The 25380-nt window shown below is 40.9% G+C and overlaps 1 protein-coding gene and 1 long non-coding RNA gene across 6 annotated transcripts in view; one reads left to right on the top strand and one right to left on the bottom strand.

Annotated features, from left to right (window-relative positions):
- LOC106983849 (uncharacterized) overlaps positions 1-12383 on the bottom strand; it is a 129951-nt gene extending 117568 nt beyond the window's left edge. Inside the window, exons 1-2 of the long non-coding RNA XR_008292804.1 lie at positions 11553-12383; positions 10505-10667 (exon numbers count right to left, since the gene is read on the bottom strand). This is a non-coding gene — a long non-coding RNA (uncharacterized LOC106983849). The remainder of the gene's footprint in view (positions 1-10504; positions 10668-11552) is intronic.
- Positions 12384-12666: 283 nt separating this feature from the next.
- MTDH (metadherin) overlaps positions 12667-25380 on the top strand; it is a 55203-nt gene continuing 42489 nt past the window's right edge. For 2 of the 5 annotated variants that reach the window (XM_027064166.2, XM_015082012.3), the window contains exon 1: positions 12667-13389. In XM_027064166.2, coding sequence (XP_026919967.1) covers positions 13009-13389 — 381 coding nt within the window. In that variant the 5' untranslated portion in view covers positions 12667-13008. The remainder of the gene's footprint in view (positions 13390-25380) is intronic. The other 3 variants (XM_027064168.2, XM_027064167.2, XM_027064165.2) reach the window with 2 other exon arrangements.

The following is a 25380-nucleotide window of genomic DNA, read 5'->3' as shown; positions in this document are numbered from 1 at the left end:
CAAAACTACATGAGAATGTCTGTTCCCCTGCAGCCTTGCAAACACTGAGGTTTGTCCATCTTTTCCAACTTTGGCAATATAACAGGTGTATCAGTTCTACTTCTGTGTAACAAATTACCACAAACTTAGCAACTGAAACCATATTTAATTATCTCACGGGGTCTGAGAATCAGGCATTCAGGCACAGTTGAACTGGGTCCCTCTAAATTCTCTCAAAATTTTCACTGCAATCAAACCATAAGCCGGGGCCGGGGACTTATCTGAAGGTTTAATTAAGGGAGGATTTGCTTCTAAGCTGACTTACATGGCTGTTGGCAGGATTCAGTTTCTTTTGGGTTGTTGGATTGAGGGCTTCAGTTTGCAGCTGGCTACTGGCCAGAGGCTGTCCCTCAGTTCCCTGCCACGTGTGCCTCTCCAACACGGCAACTTGCTTCATCAAAACCATCAAGGAAGTAAGTCTGCTGGCCAGATGGAACTCAGAATCTTTTGCAATCTGATCATAGAAATGACATTCCCTCAATGTTGAAGTAGTCTATTGTTTCTTAGAAGCAAGTTATTTAAGGAGATGGGATGACACAAAGCCATAAACACCAGAAGAAGAGATCATTAGGGTCCATGTTGGAAAATGCCTCCCAAAATCCCCCCTCTGGTCCTCAATGATTCACATCACTTCCACATGCAAAACATATCATCCTCTTCTAAGGCCCTCAGGGGTTTCATCCCATTATAGCATCTGCTCAAAGTTCAGAATCTCATCATCTAAATCAGGTCCTGCTACAAAGGAAGCTACTTAGGTGTAGTTTTGGTAGCTATATCTCCTGGAGCACAGTTGTTTTCAATTTAGGGGGACTGTGAAACTAAAGAGATAGATTTTCTTCCTCCTAGACACCGAATAGACAGTGGTGTGACAGGCAAAGGAAAACAGCTAAGTCATTGCCAATCACATTGGGGGAAATGGTAGATACAAAAGCATCAGTGATCCAGAGCAACTCAGAAACACTCCTCAGCAAATGTTGGACATTCTTTGGTTAGGCTTCAAGGTCTAGGTATAGTTCTCTGTGGTCCTTGACTCCACCCCCTAGAATCTTGGTCCCATATTCTGAATCTCTGTTCCTTTTCGCGAAAGTAGCAAAAGTTGGCAGTGTACGTGGTTTTCTCAGCCTGACTCCTACCAGTAGAATTTGGGAAGCCCAACACCTTCTTTTCATTTTTGTACTGTCTCTGTCCCATTCAGTCCAAAGTGGCAGTGTTTTGGTGATGCAATTTTCTCATAAACTTTGTGGGTCAACTATGAATTTCACTGGGTTCACTCCACTGCACAAAAGCCAATCCAAAATCTCTTCTGGGTAAGACCTTCTCTACTTTGGGCCCCTCTTGATTTTGCTAAGAAAAAAAAAAAAAACGCTCTTACACTTCCTAGAAGATCTATGGGTTAATTGAGAGGTTCCTTGAAGCATACCCTTAACCTCTCTCAAGATCCTTCATGTGACTGAATAGTATGATCCTTCGATCTTTCTGAGGTTTTAACAAAAGGTTCTTAAGTCACACTCTCAGCTTTTTCTCCATGCCACTTTCTCAGTCAGTGCTTAGAAGCCAGTCCCCCAGGGGGGCCTGGCTTGCTCAGGCAGTTAAGCTTCTGATTTTGGCTTGGGCCATGATCTCACTGTTCATGGGTTCATGCCCCACATTAGGCTCTGTGCTGACAACTTGGAGCCTGCTTCCGTTTCTGTCTCTCTCTCTCTCTGCCCCTCCCCCACTTGCAGTTTGCCTCCATCTCAAAAATAAATAAACATTAAAAAAAAAAAAAAAGCCAATCCTCCATTTTAGCATCTTTTCCCATCTGAAGAGGCTAAAAAATTCCAGAATTATCAAGTCCTGGCTTCTTTTGTTTAATAGTTATTCTCTTATTTCTCTCCTCTTGCATTTTACTATAAATATCAAGAAGAAACCCAGTGGCACCTTCAACACTTTTGCTTGAAAATTTTCATGATTGCATGTCTACGTTCATCACTTAGAGGTCTTGCTTTCCACATAATTGCAGAAAACACCTGGCTAAATTTTCTGCTATTACAAAAAAAAATGTTCCTGGGGCACCTGGGTAACTCGGTTAAGCGTCCGACTTCAGCTCAGGTCATGGTCTCACAGTTCGTGAGTTCGAGCCCCGCGTGTGGCTCTCTGCTAACAGCTCGGAGCCTGGAGCCTGCTTCTGATTCTGTGCCTCCCTCTCTCTCTCTCTGTCCCTCGGCCACTTGTGCTCTGTCTCTCTCTCTCAAATACAAATAAACATTAAAAATATTCAAAAACATGTTCCTCATGTCCTTTTAAGCCTCCTGGGCACTGTCTTTAAAGTCCATTAGTTCTTCTCACAAACCGTTCAAGATAATTTGGCTTTCCTTTTCGTGCTCCTCAAAATTTTTCCAGCCTTCGACCACTGCTTGGTTTCAAACCCACTCCCACATTTTCAGGTATTTATTACAGCACCCCCTATTAGGCACCAAAATCCCACAATTAGTTATCTGTTGCTACAAAACAATATTCCCACAAATTTACCAACTGAAAAACAGTACCTATTTATTATCTCACAGTTTCTGTGAATCATGAATATGGATACAGCTTAACTGGCTGCTCTGCTTTGGTGCCCCTCAGAAGGATGTTAGCCAGCACTGGAGTCTTATCAGGGAAGATTCCGTTTCCAAATTCATGTGGTTGTTGGCAGGATTTAGTTCTTTCTGGATCATCCGACTGAGCATCTTGCTTTCTTGCTGGCTGCTGGTAGGAGGCCACCCTCAAATTTCTTGCCCCATGTGCCTCTCCTCAGGGAAGCTCACTTTACCAAACAAGCAAGAGACGAGAAAATAGGATTTTCCAGCAAGACGGCAGCTACAGTCTTATGTAATGTAATCACCCTTTGCCATATCCTATGGTTAGAAATAAGTCATGGGCTTCTCCCATGCTCCAGGGGAGGAAATTACACAAGGATGTGAATACCAGGAGTCAGGATAACTGGGCGGCATCTTAAGAGTCTTTCATCCACAAAATACTGGTGCCTTCAGTTAGGGACCTATCTTCGTGTGTAAATGGCCATTGGGTTTTTATTCCATTTATATGAACATCAACCATTCTTTTAAATATGTCCTGAACATTTACATGTGCTAGGCATTATGTTAGGTACAGGGTATAATGGTGAACAAAGCCATACACAGGTCTTGTTCTCATGGAAATTATAGTCAGAGAGAGAGAGAAAATAATTCTGTGAATAAATGTGAAATTACGATTTTGACAAATACTATGAAAATTTGTGGTGCTATGAAAATATGTAATATGAGGAAGTGACTGGATCTGGTGGTTGAGCACAGCCTGTGGGAGGATGTTTCATTTGAGATATGAAGAATGAGTAGGAATTAACCAGGGAAAGCCCAAGGAAGAAAAATACAAGGGGCTTATAAGAGCAGAAATCATCGAGTGATTGAGGAATGAAAAATGTGATTAGAGCAAAGAAACCAAGAGTCACCTCCAGATTCTCATCTGTGCTTTGGAGTCTACACCTATATATTCACCTGCCTATCTTCATCTGGATATTTTGTACTCCTCAAAATCAGTGCATATAAAACCATACCACTAATCTTGGCTTGCCAAACTTAGTTCTTTCCCAATATTCCCTATCTCAGTGAATGGCACCACCATCTGTGCAACTGGAAGTGAGAAGCATAGGAATCATTCTTGAAAATTCCATCTTCCTCAATCCCTTGCCAAAATCTTAAGGACTTTATCACCAGTTACAGAAATGCTCACCACAATCCAGATACACCAAATTTTCTCATGTCCCAAGCCTTTACTTTTGCTGGTCTCCATGCTTAGAATTAATCTCCACCCCCTTCCTTCTCTTCTTGGCAACATCCTACTCATCCTTCAAGACTTAACCTAAACAGAAGGAAAATAATCAACAAAATTAAAGGCAGACTAGAGAATGGGAGAAGATATTTGCAAATGACATATCTGATAAAGGGTTAGTATCCAACATTTATAAAGAACTTATCAAACTCAACACTAAAAAACAAATAACCCAGTTAAGAAACGGGCAGTAGGCACGAATAGACACTTTTCCAAAGAAGATGTCCAGATGGCCAACAGACACATGAAAATATTCTCAACATCACTCACCATCAGGGAACTACAAACCAAAACCACAGTGAGATACCACCTCACATCTGTCAGAATGACTAAAATTAACAACATAAGAAACAACAGGTGTTGGTGAGGATGAGGAGAAACGGGAACTCTCTTGCACTGTTGATGGGAATACAAACTGGTGCAGCCACTCTGAAGAATAGTATGGAGGTTCCTCAATAAAATGCAAATAGAACTACCCTACAATCCAAGAATTGCACTATTAGGTATTTACCCAAAGGATACAAAAATACAGATTTGAAGGGGTACATGCACCCCAATGTTTATAGCAGCATTATCAACAATGGCCAAACTATGGAGAGAGCCCAAATGTCCATCAACTGATAAGTGGTTAAAGAAGATGTGGTATATATATATAAAATATATATATAAATATATATATATATATAATGGAATATTACTCAGCCATCAAAAAGCATGAAGTATTCATAATGACATGGATGGAGCTAGAATATATTATACTCAGCAAAATAAGTCAATCAGAGAAAGAAAAAAACCATATGATTTCACTCATATGTATAATTTAAGAAACAAGACAAATGTACATATGGGAAGTGGGGGGGGAGAGAAGAGAGGGAAACAAACCACAAGAGACTCTTAATGATAGAGAACAAACTATGGGCTGATGGAGGGAGATGGGTGGGAGATGGGATAGATAGGTGATGGGTAACTAAGGAGGGCACTTATTGTGATAAGCACTAGAAGTTGTATATAAGTGATGAATCACTGAATTCTGGAAATAATCTCTCCCACCTTAGTGATGCCAAATATTTTGTATATTTCTTATCATCCCTGTTACAGGTTGTGTTCTCTGGGAAGCAGACTTCAAGATAGATCAGCATATTAGGAAGTGCTCTCAGAAACGGTGCCTGTAGAAGGGAGGGAAGGAAGTAGGACTGGGCAGAGGGAAAACTGAGCTATGATACAGTGCTAACAATCCTCAGCCAAGCCCATGGAGTGCTCTGGGGCTGGGATGGTCTTTTAAAATTGTCCCAAGTTAGGGGGGTGCCTGGGTGGCTCAGGCAGTTGAGCCTCAGACTTTTGATTTTGTCTCAGGTAATGATCTGAGGGTCATGGGATCGAACCCCGTGTTGTGTTCTGGGCTGAGCGTGGAGTTTGCTTGGGATTCTCTCTCTCTCTCCCTCTGTTCCTTTCCCCTGCTTGTACTCTCTCTCTCTTTCTTTCTCAAATAAAATAAGATAAGGTCGCCTAGGTGGCTCAGTCAGTTAAGTGTCCAACTCTTCATTTGGGCTCAGGTCAAGATCTCATAGTTTGTGAGATCGAGCCCTGTGTCAGGCTCCATGCCATCATCACAGAGCCTGCTTGGGATTCTCTCTCCCCCTCTCTCTCTGGTCCTCCCCTGAGCACATGCTCTTTCTCTCAAAATAAAAATTAAAACTTAAAAAAAAAAAACTTTAAGTAGAAAATTAAAAATAGACCTACCCTATGACCCAGCAATAGCACTGTTAGGAATTTATCCAAGGGATACAGGAGTATTGATGCATAGGGGCACTTGTACCCCAATGTTTATAGCAGCACTCTCAACAATAGCCAAATTATGGAAAGAGCCTAAATGTCCATCAACTGATGAATGGATAAAGAAATTGTGGTTTATATACACAATGGAATACTACGTGGCAATGAGAAAGAATGAAATATGGCCTTTTGTAGCAACGTGGATGGAACTGGAGAGTGTGATGCTAAGTGAAATAAGCCATACAGAGAAAGACAGATACCATATGGTTTCACTCTTATGTGGATCCTAAGAAACTTAACAGAAACCCATGGGGGAAGAGAAGGAAAAAAAAAAAAAAAAGAGGTTAGAGTGGGAGAGAGCCAAAACATAAGAGACTGTTAAAAACTGAGAACAAACTGAGGGTTGATGGGGGGTGGGAGGGAGGGGAGGGTGGGTGATGGGTATTGAGGAGGGCACCTTTTGGGATGAGCACTGGGTGTTGTATGGAAACCAATTTGACAATAAATTTCATATATTAAAAAAAAAAAAAACTTTAAGAAGTAAAATAAAATAAGTCCCAAGTTAGGACAAGGTGGCCAAGATTTTATACTCCCAGGCTACTGGGTGACTCGATGTGGGCTATTCCTGGAAGGAGACATGACTTTGGCTGAGGAGGTTTTCCTCAGTAATCTTCCCAAAAGTCTGACACCTACCTCAGGGATGCCTTCTAGTAATACTCCCAGAGTTGGGGATAAGTTCCTCATTATTGAAGGGGCATCTGGGAAGCACATCACAGCATCCACTATAATCCCCATGTTCAAATCAACTTACTATAGCAATACTATCTTGCATTAAGGCTATTTTTAAAAGGGTCCATTATACTCACTAGGTTCTGAGATTTCTGAGGACAATATACATTTAAATCAGAGTTGCAATTTAATAACAGTACAGTGAAGAAATGACTAAATGACCCAAGGAGACTAATTAACCAAAAACATGGGAGCCTAATTGATGAAACCAAATGTCAATTTCTTCCTTTACACCAGTATTTTTCAACCATATTTTCATTATCACCCCGCTAAGTGCCTTTTTAGTTATTTTTTCCCTAATTACCCCCTGTGAACTAGTAATGCCACAGATATATTGCATATCTTTGCATCTAGTATATTTTATTTGTGTGTTATACGTTTCTTAAAGTATTTTTTGCCCCAAGAACCAGTTATTTGTACCCCCATGGGAGCAACATTGGTTCATCAAGAATGCATGATTTATGCCAATAAATGTAACTGCTAAGAGAATCAGAGTACTTAAGCCAACTCTTCAACCCATTCTGTTATGTGATAGAGTCTATATGAGATGCCACATGGGTGTGGTGTGCTGAGCATGAAATCAGTGCAAAGGGGGTTAAATGACCTTAGCAGTCACCTGTTGAGCCAAAATGGTCTGATACCCTTTTCCCCACCGCAAGATAATAGTGACACAATAGTTGAGTAGTCAAGGAGGGCCTCCATTATTTTGTTTAGCCTCTGTACAAACTATTGCTTTTGTCATTTACTTTTTGTTGCTTATTTTTAATTATAAAGTATTTCTGGCATATAAAAAGTAGAGATAATATAAGGAGGCGCTTGTACCCACAACCTAGTTTGAGATAAAACATGACAGATACATTTGCAGTCCCCTGTGTACTCACTCCAGTCTCATTTCTGTCTCACTCTCCCCAGAAATAACCACTATCCTCAATTTGGTGTTCATTATTCCCATGCATGGTTTTGCATTTTTATTTATAAATCTGTCTTTTAAACTTTATACGCATGATATCAGAATGTACATCTCCTTTGCTAGGTTTATTGTGGCATGGCATTCCACCAAATGAATTTGCTGTAACTTTTGCTTTTATTATCACATTCAGTCTTCTCTTCTTCCCTTGGCCCCTACCTTCATGCCCCAACCAGTTTTTACTTCCATGCAGGTTCTTAGCATATCTTCTGATCTTTTAAAGAGACTGGGAAATATCCTGGCCCTTTCAGCAACATATCTATAAATTGTCTTTCAGCTTAGGATATTTCTGCAGATAATTTCATTATTTATTAATTCTTACTAATTTATTCTGAGGATAACCCTTTCCTGACCATAGCTCCAAAGTCTTGGCACACTCAAACTGTAGTTTCCTGCTTTACTGTAAAATCACTCTCTTGGTGTATAATCCTGTGGCCCAGGAGTTTACAATGGCAGCAGACTACATTTTGAAGACCCAAGTCAACATTTTCCTTCCATGAGCCCTCAGAGATAAGCTACTTGAGTGGAAGCTTCCTACACAGTTATGGACTGAAGGTTTGTGTTCCCCTGCCCCCCAAATTCATCTGTTCAAGCCCTAACCCCCAGTGTGACTGTATTTGGAGATAGGGCCTTTAAGGAAATAATTAAGGTTAAATGAAGTCATAGGGTAGGGCTTTGATCTGAAAGGACCAGTATCTTTAATACAGGAGTGCTGGTGCATAGGGGTACATGTACCCCTATGTTTATAGCAGCACTTTCAATAAGAGCCAAATTATGGAAACAGCCTAAATGTCCATCAACTGGTGAATGGATAAAGAAGATGTGGTCTATATATACAATGGCATACTACTTTGCAATGAGAAAGAATGAAATCATGTCATTTGCAGCAACGTGGATGGAACTGGAGGGTATTGTGCTAAGTGAAATAAGTCAGTCAGAGAAAGACAGATATCATATGGTTTCACTCACCTGTGTGGATCTTAAGAAACTTAACAGAAGACCATGTGGGAAGGAAAAGGGGAGAAAAAGATAGTAACAGAGAGGGAGGGAGGCAAACCATAAGAGACTCTTAAATACAGGGAACAAACTAAGGGTTGATGGGGGAATGAGGGAGAGGGGAAAGTGGGTGATGGGCATTGAGGAGGGCACTTGTTGGGATGAGCACTGGGTGTTGTAGATAAACCAATTCAACAATAAATTGTATTAAAAAATAGTAATTAAAATTTAAAAATTAAAAAAACGGTACTTATATATATAAAAAAAAGGATTAGTATCCTTATGTGACACCAGAGTTCACTGGCCTTCTATCTACCTTGTGAGAACACAGCAGGAAAACGTCCATCTACAAGCCAGGAAGAGAGTCCTTACCAGAAACTGACCATACTGACACCTTGATCCTGGATTTCCAGCTTCCAGAACCACGAGAAAATAAATCTTTTGTTTTAGCTACCCTGTCTAGGGAATTTTATTATGGCAGCCTGAACATACAGATACACACTCTATTCCCAAGAACTGATCACACAGGATACTGAAAAAGAGGAGCAGCCAAGGGGTCAAAGGCAAGGAGAAGGCTGGCTTCTACTCTGACTCTAGGGTATGACGACACTTTGAAGCTCTCTTTTTTCTTCAGTGAAATGAGAGGCTTTAAGTAGAACTTCTTCAGGTCCCTTAAAACTTCCTAATTAAAAGGGTTAGATTACATTTGTGGGCTATGACTCAGGCAATTACACTGCTAGGATTCTATCTTTAAGAAGTAATTATGGATAGTCACAAAGATTTAGTTCATGCCAGAACTGCATTCAATGGCAAGACAAAAACAAAAACCCCTGTAATCTAACTATCCAACAATAAAGTACGTTAAATTACAGTAGAGCCAGACAGTAGAATAAGTGAATATTTATTGTGTAAGCCTATAAAAACTGCTTTTGTTAAGAAACATCAAGGATACAGTATTGAGAAACCTTGTTTTTTAAAGTTGTAGATTGGCAAAAATTTTGTTAGAAATCTCCTCAGTGAGACTGGAACAACATCGCACTGTTGTAAGGATCTGAGCCATGCAGTTCACTTTCTAAAAATTTCCTTGAACTGTTTTTTTGGTTTTTTTTTGAGGTGTAGCAACATAAACTCTAATATTTAAAGTATACAACTTGATAAGTTTTGACCTGTATGTATGTAAACATCATAGAACCATCACAACAATAAAGATAATGAACATATCCATGACTCCCTTGTTTTCTGGTACCCCTTTGTAATCGCTCCCTCCTACTTCTTGCTCCCACCCCTCCCTGCAAGTAACTATTTTATCTGCTTTCTGTCTCTATACTTTGCATTTCCTAGTTTTATATAAATGGAATCATATTCTATGTACTCTTTTTGCCTGGCTTCTTTCACTCAGCATAATTACGTGGAGATTCACCCATGTTGTTGCATGTATTTATAATTCATTCCTTTTTACTCCCAAGTGGTATTCCACTGTATGAGTCACTTTGACACTTAGAAAATGCAGGGGGTTTTTTTGGGGGGTGGGGCGGTGCCTGGGTGGCTCAGTCAGTTAAGCGACCGACTAGATTTTGGTTCAGGTCGTGATCTCAGGGCCCCACATCAGGTTCCACGCTGGTGACATTGGGCCTGGTTGGGATTCTCTTTCTCTCTCCCTCTTTCTCCCCCTCCCAGCTCTCTCTCTCTCTCTCTCTTTCAAAAATAAATTAAAAAAAAAAAAAAAAGGGATAAAGCAGTGTTTTAATTCCAACCCACATTTCAGGCTTCAGAAACATTTCACATTTATCTTAATTTTGCCATTTCCAAGGAATTAGGATTCTGAGTCTACTTGGGTCAGGCCTGATAACTCCTTTATACACAACCAGTTTTGCTTTGAGTCTTTCAAAGCATTGCTTCATTTAAACTTTACCTAAACTTCATTCTGCTACAAGTTAATAAGCCCAACTTTGTGGAACTACAGGTGTGTTTCTGGTTTTAGATAGGCTTTATCCACTGACATGAATGTTCATGACCACATGAAGTGCAAAACAGTAAATAGTGTACAACCTTATTTATGTTTTTAAAATATAGATACTTGAGGGGTACCTGGGCGGCTCAGGTGGTTAAGCAGCCGACTTCAGCTCAGGTCCTGATCTCACTGTTCTTGGGTCTGAGCCCCACATCTTGTGCTGACAGCTCAGAGCCTGGAGCCTGCTTCAGATTCTGTCTCCCTCTCTTTCTCTGCCCCTTCCCCGCTTGTGTTCTCTTTCTTTCTCAAAAATAAATAAATAAATTTTAAAATAAATGTGTAAAACATATATATAATATATACATATATATACATAGATAATATATACATATATTACAAAACCTGGAAAAATGACTATAAAGTTATATATGAAAATGATGTTATCTGTATTACTAAACAAAGTAAAATTTTAAATTTATTTTAAAGTTTTTTTTAAAGGTATTTTTAGGGACAGTCACAGAAAAAAGAAAGGTGAAATGATTTTACATAATCAATACTTGCTAGGCTGCCCAAGGAACAGGGAAATCCTGCTACTCTTATTGTATAATCTGCCCAATTCCTAAATCCACAGGTGTTAACCTAGAATGGGCAGTGGAAAGTCATCACATTTCCCGTCTCTGGAAACAAAATGTTAAGAATGGGATTATAAATCTAACTTCATAAACATAAATGGAATTTGGAACCTTGTAGAGATAAAGCAGATCCCAATGATATCTTCAAAGTTTTAGGCCTTATAATTTACACTGTCTTTAATTATAAGTCTATAAAAGCTTAGCAAGAGTGGCTTATTTTTATTATTATTTACAAAACTCCCTTCCACCCATTAATCACAACATGCATTTACAATACTGTTGCAAAGTAGGTCAAAATACTCCTTAATACAGTTTTGGCATTAGGTGCTTATTAATCTTATCCCATTTATATTCTTTGAGAAAGTCTGCACAGTTGACCCTTGAAAAACACGAAGTTGAACTGCCTGGGTCCACTTATACATGCATTTCTTTCAACAAATAAAACAGCACAGTACTGTAAACGTATTTTCCTTACGATTTTCTTAACATTTTTTTTTCTCTAGCTTACTTTAAGACTTACTTAAGACGATAGTATGTAATACATATAACATACAAAATATGCGTTAGGTGACTGTTCCTGTTCCTGGTAAGGCTTCCAGTCAACAGGAGGCTATTACAAGTTTTGGGGGAGGCAAAAGTTATACTCCACTGCCCAGGAGTCAGTGCCCTTAACCCCTGAGTTGTTCAAGGGTCAACTGTAATTAGTCCAGTCAAGACACCTGCTTACATGTTTGCTATCATTTAATGATTAAAGTTTCCATATAGCAAAAAGGAAAAAACTGAAGGCATCCAGCAAACATTATCTTTGTAATTAAAATCTGAAAAGGCAATTCATTTCTTCCTAACTCTACCCAGAGATGGTCAACACAGATTATAAACACAGAATTTTTTCAAACTCCTTTTGTGGTCTTGTATAAAAGCTTAAAATAAAACACAAGGGGGGAGCTACCTCTACGTGTAAACACAGTTCAATGTGCTTCTCTTGTTATTTCTTATTAAAGCTACAAATTACTAGGAAAATAGTGCCGCCCACGGGCTTTCCAAGTTTTGATATCTGGGGAACACCCAGATCAACAGTGAATGAGCCAGGCTAGCGAATGATAGGCACGCAGTATGTTAGTTGGCCCTGAAGAGAAATAGCCAGTTTGTGAATGAAACCTAGGCCTTGCAAGAGGAGTGCCGGCTTCATACTCAGTTAAGCCTACTCTGGAAGCATCTAGCTGTGTGACCCAGGGAGAAAATGCTTGTTCCACCTCAACACCACTCCCAGGAAAAGAATGTAGAAAACCTACACCCTACTTGAGCGACTTTGACCTAGACCCCCTTACCCGCTTCCACACTCTTCACCCACTCCTCCCTACCCCACCCCATCCCCGACTTCCTCGAGAGCCCCTCCCCCGGACCCATTCAAAGCGCCACGTCTCCTAGCTCCGGGGCACCAGCCACCCGGCGGAGGCTTCCTGCAGTTAACCCCTCCCAGACTCCCGTCCAAGGTCAGCGATCCCCAGGCTCGGAGCCTCCACTAGGCCAGGACTGGTCACCACCAACCGCGAGAGCCGCGCCCTCGACCCAACGGCTCCCGCCCCGCCCCGCCCTGCCCACGTGACACCCACGTCCCGCCCAGGTTGCCCACGTGACCCGCGGCCATCTCCCCCGCCCCCCCCGCCGCGCGCGCGGCGTGGATCGCTGCCGGAGCCGCCATTGTTCCGCCGAGGGACGACAGTGGGGCCTGGCCCTGGCGCCGAGACGCCGCTTAGCGGCCGCCACTGGAGACACTCCCTCCCGTCGCCCCCCTCCTCCTGGCGGCGGCGGAGTGAGGCTGACTAGGGGGAACTGGGAGCCCCCTCTCCTGGCGGCGGCAGCTGCCGATCCCCGGCTCCGGCGCGAGGGGCGGCCGCGATGCGCTCGGCTTGAGGCAGTCCGGCTCGTCCCTTCCTCGCCTCCCTTGACTCTTCTACGGCGTCTGTGCGCCCCAGCGTCACCCTGAGAGTCTCTTTGACGGAGGGAAGATGGCTGCACAGAGCTGGCAGGACGACCTGGCCCAGCAGGCCGAGGAGGGCTCGGCTCGGCTGCGGGAAATGCTGTCGGTTGGCCTAGGCTTTCTGCGCACCGAGCTGGGCCTCGACCTGGGGCTGGAGCCGAAGCGGTACCCGGGCTGGGTGATCCTGGTGGGCACCGGCGCGCTGGGACTGCTGCTGCTCCTCCTGCTCTGCTACGGCTGGGCCGCGGCTTGTGCCGGCGCCCGAAAAAAGCGGAGGAGCCCGCCCCGCAAGCGGGAGGAGGCGGCGGCCCTGCCGGCCCCGGCCACCGACGATGTAGCCCTGTTGAAGAATCTCAGGAGCGAGGAGCAGAAGAAGAAGAACCGGAAGAAATTGCCCGAGAAGCCCAAAGTGAGTAGGGGTGGAGCGGCGGTAGAATAGGGGCCAGGGCCCGGCGTGGAAACCCTCGAGCGAGCGGAAGGCCGAGTCCCAGTCCCCCCAGCGGGGAATGGAAGGGGAAAAGAGTGAGGTTAGTCAAGAGCTGGGACTGAGCTCTCCCCAGGTGGAGGAGGTGATCGGTGGACACGTTACTTGGGGAATCGTGGAAACTCGGGAAGTGTAGGACGAGTGGGGAAGACTAGTTTCGAGGAAGGAAGTTAGACGGCGGCGTGGGGTACGTTTAAATAAAAGCGCCGGGAGGTCAGGCCATTTTCGGGAACCTTGACCGCCGGAATAACATGCCAACCCTTCTTGAGGCCTACCGGGTAGGCTGTGTGTGGAGAGTGATGGGACCTTACGGTGGTGCTGGGAAGTTGTGGAAAGACTGCGCCTTGAAGGCAGATGTCTACTTCAAGTTACATTGAGACGGTAGCCGGGGGAGGAAATACGATGACCTAAAAAATCTGGGGTTTACGGAGGATTAAAGGTACCCAGGTCTACACGCGCTTCCATTTTAGTTAAACTGTTTAAGGGAAATGGTTGCCCACTCTTACTCTTGTGAATGCAGCCAATGGAGGCCTGAACAGCAGCAAGGCAAGAGGGAGTCGCTGCCTAATATACTTCGGGGTACATGGCCCCATGAGGGAGAGCTAAGTCAAGGTAATTGGTGTGCGAGGTTTTGAAATGGTAAAAGGGAATGACAGAGCAGAATGGTGCTGTCTGAAAGAGATTTAGGCACCGTTTTACCGGGCCACGTGTGGAAATGCAGAGAGCATCACATCCATTTTATCATGCTTTCCCGTTTTATTTGTACATTCTTTATTACCTGTAGATCTCCCACTATATCTTTTAGAGTTTTGTTTTTTACAATACTTTACAAGTGGAGGGTGTGTAGAATTAGAAACAGCTAGGCTATTTTTATATACACTGAATTAAGCTCCTTACCTTTCAGTGCAACAAAGTAAATGTAACCCAGTCGTAGCATGTGAAATGCACTCTGGTGTGTGTTGCCGGGTGGGAGGTATACACATAGGAATGAGAATCAGTCATGGAGACTAATGTAGGAGACAGATTCATCAATTATGCTATTAGAGCACAGACAGGTGAGGCTTGGAGGGTGGGAGACTAATTCCATTGAAGGGATTTAGGAAAGTTACTGGAGGAAGTGGGATTTGAGTTCAAACTAAAGCAATGAGAGTATTGTTGGAATAAGTCAGTATTAGAGAAGTGACAGGTCACAGTTGGTGCATTATTAGGCCTAGATAAGTGTTCACATTTAGTCTGCTGATTAAGATAACATACAAAACTTAGAAAAGGATATGACTTTGTCAGTATGAATTCTACCTTAAGTTGGAAGAGGAAATAGAACTGATTTCGAATATATATAATTACATTTTTTGAGCAGAGGTTACTGGAAAGTAATGTTACGGTGGATATAGAGAACCTGGCTCCAAAATAAGCGAAGAAGGTGATCTTGAAAAAACCACGCACATTAATAACCCTAAACCCTGTGTGGATGAAGCAGATTGTGAACATTTCAAAGTCCTGTCTGGGACATCTAGAATTTCAGGTAGACTTGAGTCGAGAGACAGGTGCTCTAGGAGTCCATCCGAAGTGCATCATAACACTCAGACGACCTATCTGAAGAAGGAACAGGTTCCTGTGAAAAATACTCATCAGACTTAGGACTTACTCCTCTTTTTCATCTTAGTTGAGGAATGGGGCAATGAATGAGTAAACAAATCTTAGTATTAAGCTTTGGGGAGTGAAGAATGGGATGACTAATCAAATTGTTCAGTGTTGATTGGGTGAGAAAATATCTTTGCCTACCTCATGGTATACAGGTGTTGGAGAAGTTTATCAACATTAACAAAATTGTGGCATTCTAGCTTTTTGACTGCAACTTACAATAAAAAACACATTTTCCATTACAGTACCTCCCAACTTCCACCCCCTTATCGAGAACACACACATATCAAACCATACGGTTTGTTTTTCTTTAATGATAGTTGTGACCCATCAAATTGGTTACACATTTCACTGTGAGGCATGACCCACAGAAAAACACTGCTTTATGAGATTGAGAAATAGAAGCACCCATTTATGTAGTACTCCTGTGCTTTGCCCTGTACTAAGTATTTACTTGGAGAAAGGCAGCATACAGCTTGCAATTTGAAGGCAGTGAAAAGGAATACAATATTCATATGTCTCATTGTGAAGGGGATACAAAAGTAGAAGCTCAGTTGCTCCCCAGGGAGATTTTTATTCCAGTTGTGGAAAAGGATACGCTAAAAAAAATTAACAGTGCAAACCCATTGTGGGCCCAGGAGGCCGTGAAAGACCTTATCACGGAATCTGGCTTTGAAAGTGGGTAGGAGCAAGATAGTGGAAAAGGCTGAAGAAACAGGAAAGGCCCAGGAGAGGAAGACTTAACTCTGTCAGCCTGGCAGGAACTAAACTTGAATAAGGCATTTAACCTTGCTCTGTTTAGCTTATCTTGTTTATAAATTGAAGATTTTAGTTGAGTTAAAATATTGGAGGATTCCTCTAAATGTTATCTCTGACTATTTGCAGTGGAGTTGCTTTGAATGCTTATTAAAATTTATAGATTCCTGAACACCAGCACAGATCTTATAAATTCAGAATCAAAAATCTCTGGAACTGAGTCCAGGAAGTCTGCATTTTTAACAAGCTCCCTTGGTAAATCCTTGCTATTAGTTTAAAAAATCACTCACTAGCATAGAGCCATAAGATCCATAGTAAAGGAGAGATTTCTAAGGGGTGTCATGTTTAATCTTACAATCTATCTCTTCATTACTATATCATTCTGATACACATTTTAGTATATACTTACTCTGATCCAACTAACTAGTTTTGTGAAGGGATATTACATATTAAATGTTTTGTTTTCATCTTTTTATCCCATTATTTTTAGTTCTCTCTTAAATCATTGCAAATTTTGCAACTCAGATTTTTAAAATTTGTTTCTAGTAGTTTATTTCTATCTATAGAGTAGGTGGTATTTAGCTTTTTTAAACCAACGCATAAGCACTTTTTTAAAATCTTTATATCATTTTGATTTTTATCCCCTAATATCTTGGCAAAGGTCTTTCAGGGTATGAATTGCAGTTTGTTTTCCTACTAAAAGTGAAGGGGGTGGCACTTTTCACTGGGCTTATTTCTTGGCATTTTTGGAAATCATTATGTATTTTCCCATGACAGCTAGTACAATGTAAGTATTAAATAGGAACTCAGTAAATATTTTTTAACTTGACTTAATCTGAGCCATAATTTAGATGGATGTGAGATATCATATAACTAACTGGTGTTTAACAGTTGTTGCCTTGAATTTCAACTAGAAGCCTACCTATAACCAGGGTCAACTTCAGTGAAAATTTGTATTAGTGAAAATGTTATTTTTATATTAGTGTAGGACTTCTCATAAAGATTTGCCATAATGCAATTGTTGATATCTATAAGCTCACTGAATAAGTAGTGTTTTTGTCTTGTTTGCTCTTGTATAACCTTGCATAGTGCTTAGTATTCAGTAAAAAATTACTGAATGCATAAAGTAGTAAGATGCCCTACCAAAGTATTTATACCACTCATTCCCATTCTTCATGCCTGGTAAACAGCCATGTGAGCCACCTTTTTATTTTTACAGTGGAAGATGGCTGTGTTTGCCTCTTCTGGCTAAAATTTTATAAGGTCCGTCATTCTATAGCCAATAAATCATTCTAATAGTATGCAGCATCTTTTGTAGTCATTATTTCTGTTCCAGTTTCATTGCCACTGCCCTACTTTTGGACTTTATTACCTTTTGCTTAGACTGTACTAATACCATCCTAACTGGTTTTCCTGCTTCCAGTCTCTTTGTTGCCAATCCTTTCTACCCACTCATGCCAGTTAAATCTTTTAAAGCCCAGCTCTGACCATGACTTTCATGTTTGCGTCTTGTCAGTAGTTTTCTCATCACATGTTGAATAAAACCCAGTCTACAACATGGCACTCAAACCTCTTTATAATGTAACCCCCATCTTAGATTTATCTCTTAACTATTATCTCAAACACATTACCATTGGCTAGACTTTAGTGTCTCTTATTCAAACTATTTTGTTCTATTAAAAGCCCTTTATTTCTTTCTCTCTATGATTTCTACTTATCCTTGAAGGCCCAGCTATGGTGCTGTCTCTACTCTGAAGCCTTCCCTAGTTCTGCAGCTAGGGTTAGTCTCTCTCTTTTATATTTTTATTTTATATTTTTTATGATATCTGAAACAAAACTGAACATTGCCTGGGAAGGTACCTGAAGGGCAATTCAGATTTTTTCCCCAGCCCTGTGCATGTCTGTGAGTGATGAGGAGAGCACCTCAGGTATTAATTTCGGGATTAGAAATTAATTTTAGTGAGCAGGTGAACTTGCCAATATGGAATCCCTGAATAATGGGATCAACTTCATATTAGTCTGTAACTGTAACTGGACCATTCCTCTCATCTCCAGAACCTCATGTCTAGGTATATACTTGATTTCTTCTATTGGAAATCTGACATTTGTCTCAAATTTTAACATCTCCAAAACAATTCATGATTCCCTTTTCTCTCCTGGTCTTCCCCATTTCTGTAAATGGTAAATGACTGCCACCCATTCAGTTATTCAGTCCAAAAATCTAAGAGTCGTTCTTGATTCTTCCCTTTTTCTCATTCCCTTATATCTTCCGTACCTCATATCTAATCCGTCAGCAGGTACCATCAATTTTATCTCCAAGATGTGTATTCAGTCTGACTACTCTCATTCTAATGTCTGTCTGGCCCCTTAGCTCACTTACAGAGTAGTAACCTCTGCACGTTGCCCCCCAGTCCTAAAGCCAACACTTGTCTAAAACCAACACTTCAGTAGCTTTTGCATTTAAAATCTGTTTAGATTTTCCTGTGTGGCCCAGTACCTGCTTTTCTTTCTAGGCTGATTTTGAGTTCATTTCCTCTCTTTATTACCTCCAACTATAGTGATCTCTTTTCAGTTCTTCACTCTTTTACAACCCAGTTCCTTTGCATGAACTATTATTAGCACTTCTGGGATAAACTTTTGCGTACTGTTCAAATCAGCCTGTAGGTCTCACCTTAAAACTCACCTTCCTAGGGATGCCTGGGTGGCTCAATCAATTAAGCATCCCACTTTGGCTCAGGTCATGATCTTAGTGTTCATGAATTTGAGCCCCACACCAGGCTATGTGCTGACAGTCAGAGCCTGGAGCCTGCTTTGGATTCTTTGTCTCCCTCGCTCTCTGCCCCTTCCCCACTCGTGCTCTGTCTGTCTGTCTCTCTCTGTCAAAAATAAATAAACATTAAAAAAAAAAAAAAAACCTCACCTTCCTAGAAAACTATTTACTGATCACCCTAGTTGAAATAGGCATCCCCTTCTGTCTTCTGCGTCAACTCTTTGTATGTATTTATTATAATTATCACAGTTTGTAAATTACTTACCCATTTACTTTTCAGAGGCCTTTTCCCTCCACTAGGTTGTAAGTCTTTTTTTTTTTTTTATGTTAATTTTTGAGAGAGCAAGAGAGTGTGAGTGCATGTGCACTAGCGAGCAGGGGAGGGGCAGAGAGAGAGGGAGACACGGAATCCGAAGCAGGCTCCAGGCTCTGAGCTCTCAGCACAAAGCCCAACATGGGGCTGGAACTCATGAATCATCAGATCATGACCTGAGCAGAAGTCAGACACTTGACCAACTGAGCCATCCAGGCGCCCCTAGGTTGTATGTCTTGATATATATACAATGGCAAACAGTGCCTGGCATGTAAAGTGCCTTTGATGATTATTTGTCGAACTCAGTTCTGAACAAAGTATAATGATACCTCATAGTTTAATTGGATAATTTATTTGGCTAAGTAAATTTAGCTGTTAAGATATTCCAATAGAAGTATGTCTTTTAGGGGTGCCTGGGTGGCTCAGTTGGTTAAGTGTCCAACTTCGGCTCAGGTCATGATCTCACGTCCGTGAGTTCGAGCCCCGTGTCGGGCTCTGTGCTGACAGTGCAGAGCCTGGAGCCTGTTTCAGATTCTGTGTCTCCCTCTTCTCTGACCCACCCCCATTCATGCTCGGTCTCTCTCTGTCTCAAAAATAAATAAACGTTAAAAAAATTAAAAAAAAAAAAGAAGTATGTATTTTATTCTAGGTAGTAATTTTGCTGTATTATCCCAGGTATTAGTAAAGGTAAATTATATCACTTGCTACCTACAAACAGGATTTTCTTTTTACCTTTAAATCACTATTCCCCATGTTATAAGTATAAAAAGAAAAATCATTTGATTAAAAACTCCTGAGTTCTAGATAAACATTGCTGATTTTACAGAAATGGAATCTTGAGATTTATAGATTATAATAACTTATTTGAGGTCATAGAGCAAAGGAGTTTCAAAGGCTAAATGGTATGATAATTTGTAGTCTACAAATTCTGCTGTTATGTCCGTGTACCTCTCTGGTTTTCATAGCATGTTCAAGGATATTACATTGCATTCAGAGAACAATTCCAATTTTCCCAGTAAGTTACAGCTGTCTTTCTTCTTTTTTTTTTTTTTTAATTTGCTTTAAGGTTTATTTATTTTTGAGAGAGAGAAAGAGAACACAAGCAGGAGAGGGACAGAGAGAGAGAGGGAGACACAATCCAACACAGGCTCCAGGTTCTGAGCTGTCAGCACAGGGCCCCACGTGGGGCTCGAACTCACAAACCAGGAGATCGTGAACTAGCTGTTGGGCACTTAACCCACTGAGCCACCCAGGCGCCCCTCTCTTTATTTCTTTCAAAATTTACTTTTAGAATCAAAAGTTTGGGGGCACCCAAGTGGCTCATTTGGTTGAGCGTCCATCTCTTGATTTTGGCTCAGGTCATGATCTCACGGTTCCTGAGCTCGAGCCCAATTCCTGAGCTCAAGCCCCACATTGGGCTCTGCGCTGAGCATGGAGCCTGTTTGGAATTCTCCCCCCCCCCCCCCCCCCCCCCCGCTCACTTGCTCACTGTCTCCCTCTCAAAAATAAGTAAATAATCATTAAAAAAATAGAATCAAAAGTTTGTGCTGAAAATTGTAGTGACTCTTACCAAAGCTCCAGAAATTTGGCTCTGTTTGGTTAAATGACAGGACTTTTTCATCTTGTCGTTGTATTCTGCCAAAGTCCTAACAGAGAAGACCTTTAATAATTATGCTTATCTTAGATATTAAGAGCAGCAATAAACCCTCTTAACACTTGAGGTTTCTTTTGCACTTTGACATTATTGGTTAATGTACTACTTCTCAAGGTTATGAAAGCTTTGAGAGTATTTTTTTAATTTTATTTTTTAATTTTTTTTAATGTTTATTTCTGAGAGTGAGCACGTGAGTGGGGGAGGGGCACAGAGCATCCGAAGTGGGCTCCATGCTGACAGCATGAGGATTCCTGGTGCAGTTAACAAGTTGATAGTTCGGAATCCCTGAAGAGAGTTGAGTCTTTGGCTAGCTGCTTGGAAGGCACAGGATCTTTACACTAAAGGAAACAGCTCAGGATATATATAGCATGATTTTGCAAATTTGAATCATAGGCCATATTTGTAAGATTGTACTCTCAGTTATTAAGAGTTTAAAATTGGGGTTGGATTTAAAAATAAGTTAGTAAATTACTATAATTAAAGCTGTAGTATATTTATATTTGACATATTCACATTTGGCAGAAAAAAAGACACTTTCAAATAAATGGCAAGAAATTGTTCTATCTTGAATTTATATCAGAACTCTTCAAACTAAAAATACACTGACCAAGGCAAGGTCTTGTTCACTAAATGAGATGATGCATGTAAAGCATCTAGCAAGGTGCTTGGCCCACGGCAGATACTTGGGAATTACGTGTCAGGCCGTCTTCACTCTGTCAGCTAAAGATGATGCACCTTGAATTTCCATAACATTTTGCCCTTGATCTTTTTTTATGATGGGTGTAATATGTCTACTTATGCCTCCTGTATGTTCAGATTAACTTTAAGCTAAGAAAATTGAAACTCTAGTGAAATAGTAACTTCTCCGGGATTACACACATTGGGGAATTCAACCCTGGTTTCAGCTTGCCTTTAAAACCCATACTCTTTTCCTTTACGAGTAGGGTTGGAGGGGTTATGTTCACTTACTGGATAGTAAGTGAATGAACATAAGTGAGTATGATGTAATTTTCTTTTCTTAGAAAATGGTGAAACTATAAGCAGTTTTTTAAAAAAGAAAGATACTACATTGCTGTCTTTGACAGCAAGCCTGGACTATTTCTAGCCTCTGAGAGGCTGTGTTTACTTACCAGTTGTATTCTGTTAACTCCCCAAAAGAATTTGTGTCTGGAGCACTGGGCCTGATGGATGCATGTAGTGTCTGTTGACCCTCTTGACCACCAGGACTTAACGCTGGTTGTAGGCTTGCTAGTTGTGACCTGAAAGCTGGACAAGGAGATGAGGATTTGAACCATTATAGCCATGTTCTCTCATTTATTGTCGTTTTAACAAGAAACTTGTATGAGTACATATTTTCTTTATATTTACAATGATGAAATAAAGGGTTAAGTCAAGGAAAATGCTTATAATCACAGTGATTAAATATAGAAGTTGAGTCTTAATCCCAGGTTTGTTCAGTTCCAGTGTCCATGGTCTCTTCATCTTCCATTTTTTTGGTAGTTGGTAGGCTGCCCTTCTAGTTTCTTAAGGTGTTTCCAAGTAACTTGAAGTCATGGTTTTTATATTTTCTATCTAGAAATAAAATTCACATAACTAAGTGAAAATGGGATTCTAAATGGTTTCGTTTTAGAAGTCAAATGTTAAACTTTACATATGGTTATCTTAGATGTAGATTCCTTTGGAGTAGATGTCCATTATTAAGCATATCTGCTTATTCTGAACCTCAAAACTCCTCAAGGGCAAATTCCTTTCATTTGTCCTTGTTCCTGAGGTCCCTAGCCCAGTGCCTGAAGTACTTAATAAACATTTATGAAATTAATAATTTAAGGGTTGACTAACATGAAAATTATGTTTCCTTTAAATCAGGCATTTTTTAAAGTTTGTTTGTTCATTTTGAGAGAGAGAGGTGAGTCAGAGAGGGAGAGAATCCTAAACAGGCTCCACACTGGCAGTGTGGAGCTCAATGCGGGTCTTGAACCCAGGGACAGTGTGATCACGCCCTGAACTGAAACCAAGAGTCAGAAGCTCAACTGACTGAGCCACCCAGATGCTCCAAAATCAGGTATTATTCAATAAGAGACCCTGCTCCCCTGCTGTGTGTCTCCTTTTTGCATTTTATTTTCTTGATTGTCAGCTAGGTATCTTCATTTTGGTTTATTACCACCCCTCCCAACACACACACACGCACGTGCACGCGCACACACACACACACACTCACAATGTTCATTCATGAATATGTTTTTCAAAGGATGTGGCGTAGGAGTTGGGGAATGTATAACAATAAAGCAGACATAGCATTGCCTGTAAGGAGTTTATCCATCTAAGAAATGATTATGTCATTTTTCTGTTTCTGGTTGATTTTCACCAAATTCGGAGGATGTTCTTGTCTAATTTAAAATATAGCTTATATTCTATATGTGAAATCAACTTTGGTTGGCCCTGGAAGGAAACACCTCAAAGTTTTCCAGAAAATTTTATACTAGGTTACGATGAGAGGCCCGCATAATTGCTAATCTATGGAAACGTGTATATTAAGGCTTCATGATGAGAAAAGATAATACCTTTTGTATAAGATACAAAAGATAAAACCCTGTTGGCAGTCAGGTTGGATTTGAAGTGCTGGTTTGCAGTTAGTTGCTTTTTCTTTTTCTCTTCCTCTTTTTCTCTTTTTCCTTTTTTTTTAGAGAGTGGAAGCACAAGTTGGGGGGAGGTGGAGCGGGGAGAGAGAGAAGGAGAGAGACAGTCCCAAGCAGGCTCCATGCTCAGCGTGGAGCCCAACTTGGGGCTCAGTCTCACAACCCTGGGATCATGACCTGAGCTGAAATCAAGAGTCAGAGGCTCAAGTGACTGAGCCACTCAGGCGCCCCTTTATTTAATTAATTAACTTACTTACATTTAGTTACTTTCATGTGAGCAGATCTACATAATATGCCTCCATTTCTGGATTTGCTAATTTAAATGTGGTTAATGATTTTCCAGGACAAGGCCTTCTTGACCAGCTAGTGGCAGGACAGATGAGTGTTGCTGGTGGGTAGGAAAGGCACAGCTGCCATTGTGTATCCTTTATTCATAGGGCCCAAGAGTTCTGTTGGGATAGGAGGCATATTGTTTCATGTTATCTGGCATTTTGAGGAAGGGTTGTTGCTGACTCCCAAATGTTAGTGGAACATTGAGAAATCTGCATAGACCGAAGGAACAGCTACAGTTACAGTAATTGCATAAATTCATCTTGTGAAGAAGGAAGTAAAAATGGCACAGGTTGGAGTGTGGGACCACCTGTGGCTTGCCGGTCATTTCAGAGTCTCTGAAATGGAAACTGAGTGTTCCTGCTGTAGCTCACGGGATTGAAGACTTCAGAGTTTATATTTGTTCAAAAGGAGATTGTTTCATCTTTCATTTGGGAGGCTGTATCACCAGTGTTTGTGTTTGGCCTCAAAGGAATTGCATTGAATTTTTTGTAGTTTTTGACGAATTAATTCCTCACCTTTTAGCAGTTAATAAATTAAGATGACTCCATGTAGTCATTTACATGAATAAAATGGAAGTGCTATAGTAGTGACTGTGATGGAAAGTTTCCTGAAGGGATTAGTTAAGTGAAGTTTCAGAAATGTAAGCCTGTGAGCTTCCAGTTAGAGACTGGAAACTGAAATTGAAGCTGCAAGATCGTTCAGGGGGCATAAGGCTTGTATAGAGAGGGTGAAGCTGAAGCAGACCACAGGAAATCAGAAAAGGTTTGGCTGAAGAGGTTAATAAGAACTAACATATGAGAACTGACAATTGAGATGCTGATCTTGGAAGTAGAATTAAACGGTTTTATATTCCTGATGTGGTTATTGCTCTAAGTCCAGATTCCTTTCAGGGTTTTCTTACCCTTCTTTGTGTACCACCACCCCCCCCCCCCCAACATGTACATACACAGGGAAGCTGGTGAGAGGAAGCAGCATGAAAGTGACACAACAGCACAGGAGAAAGAAAACCAAATCAAGAGGAAGGAGACCTGGTTTTGGCATCTGAGTTTAACAAATTGCTTAAGAGCCAGCAGATTAAACTGGGGTTAATTAGGATTTTTGTCAGCTAAAAGACAGCTTTTGTTTTGGCTTTTCTGCCATAAATCTTTGAAAAGCCTACAAATTGGGTTTTAGAATATTAATGGTCTGTTTCTCTAACCGTATATCCCTGATAATTTCGAACAAACTCTGGCAAAGTCACATTATAGAAACTTGAGCATTGCTATTGTTTTCTGGAGTATGGTTCTGCTATAATGAGTAATCTGGTGGAAGTCTGTTCTGCAAGAACTGGAAATAAGGCAACTGAAACTAGTATATTGATTTACTAACTCATTGAATTATTGGAGTATGAGAATAAGCAAGTGAAAAGAAATAGTAGGACCCAGAGAGAAGAGGTTAGAATACCAGATACCTGGACTCCATTCTTCAAACTCTTGAATCTAAATATATTTCTGGTGATAGAACATAGAAATGTGGTTTTTTGGGGGGGGGGGAGGGGGGAGGATTAACCCCCAAAACTAGTGATTCTAATTAAAACCCAGACTTGGAATTCACAAACTTAATTTTACTCATATCTTTTTATTTTCGGAGTGTTGAAGCTGAGGTAACCTTTTTAAGCTGTAGCACTGGCTTGGTAAATTTCTTAATCCCAGAACAGTAGAACCATTAGATAATAGAATTACGAGAGGCATTAGAGATAATCTAATATAGAGGCCAACAGATTATGGACCAGGGACCAAATCTGGCCCTCTACTAGTGTTTTGCAAATAAAGTT

The sequence above is a fragment of the Acinonyx jubatus genome, chromosome F2, assembly GCF_027475565.1.
Source record: "Acinonyx jubatus isolate Ajub_Pintada_27869175 chromosome F2, VMU_Ajub_asm_v1.0, whole genome shotgun sequence".
In the NCBI taxonomy this organism is placed as follows: Eukaryota; Metazoa; Chordata; class Mammalia; order Carnivora; family Felidae; genus Acinonyx; species Acinonyx jubatus.
This window is presented reverse-complemented; position numbering and strand designations above follow the sequence as displayed.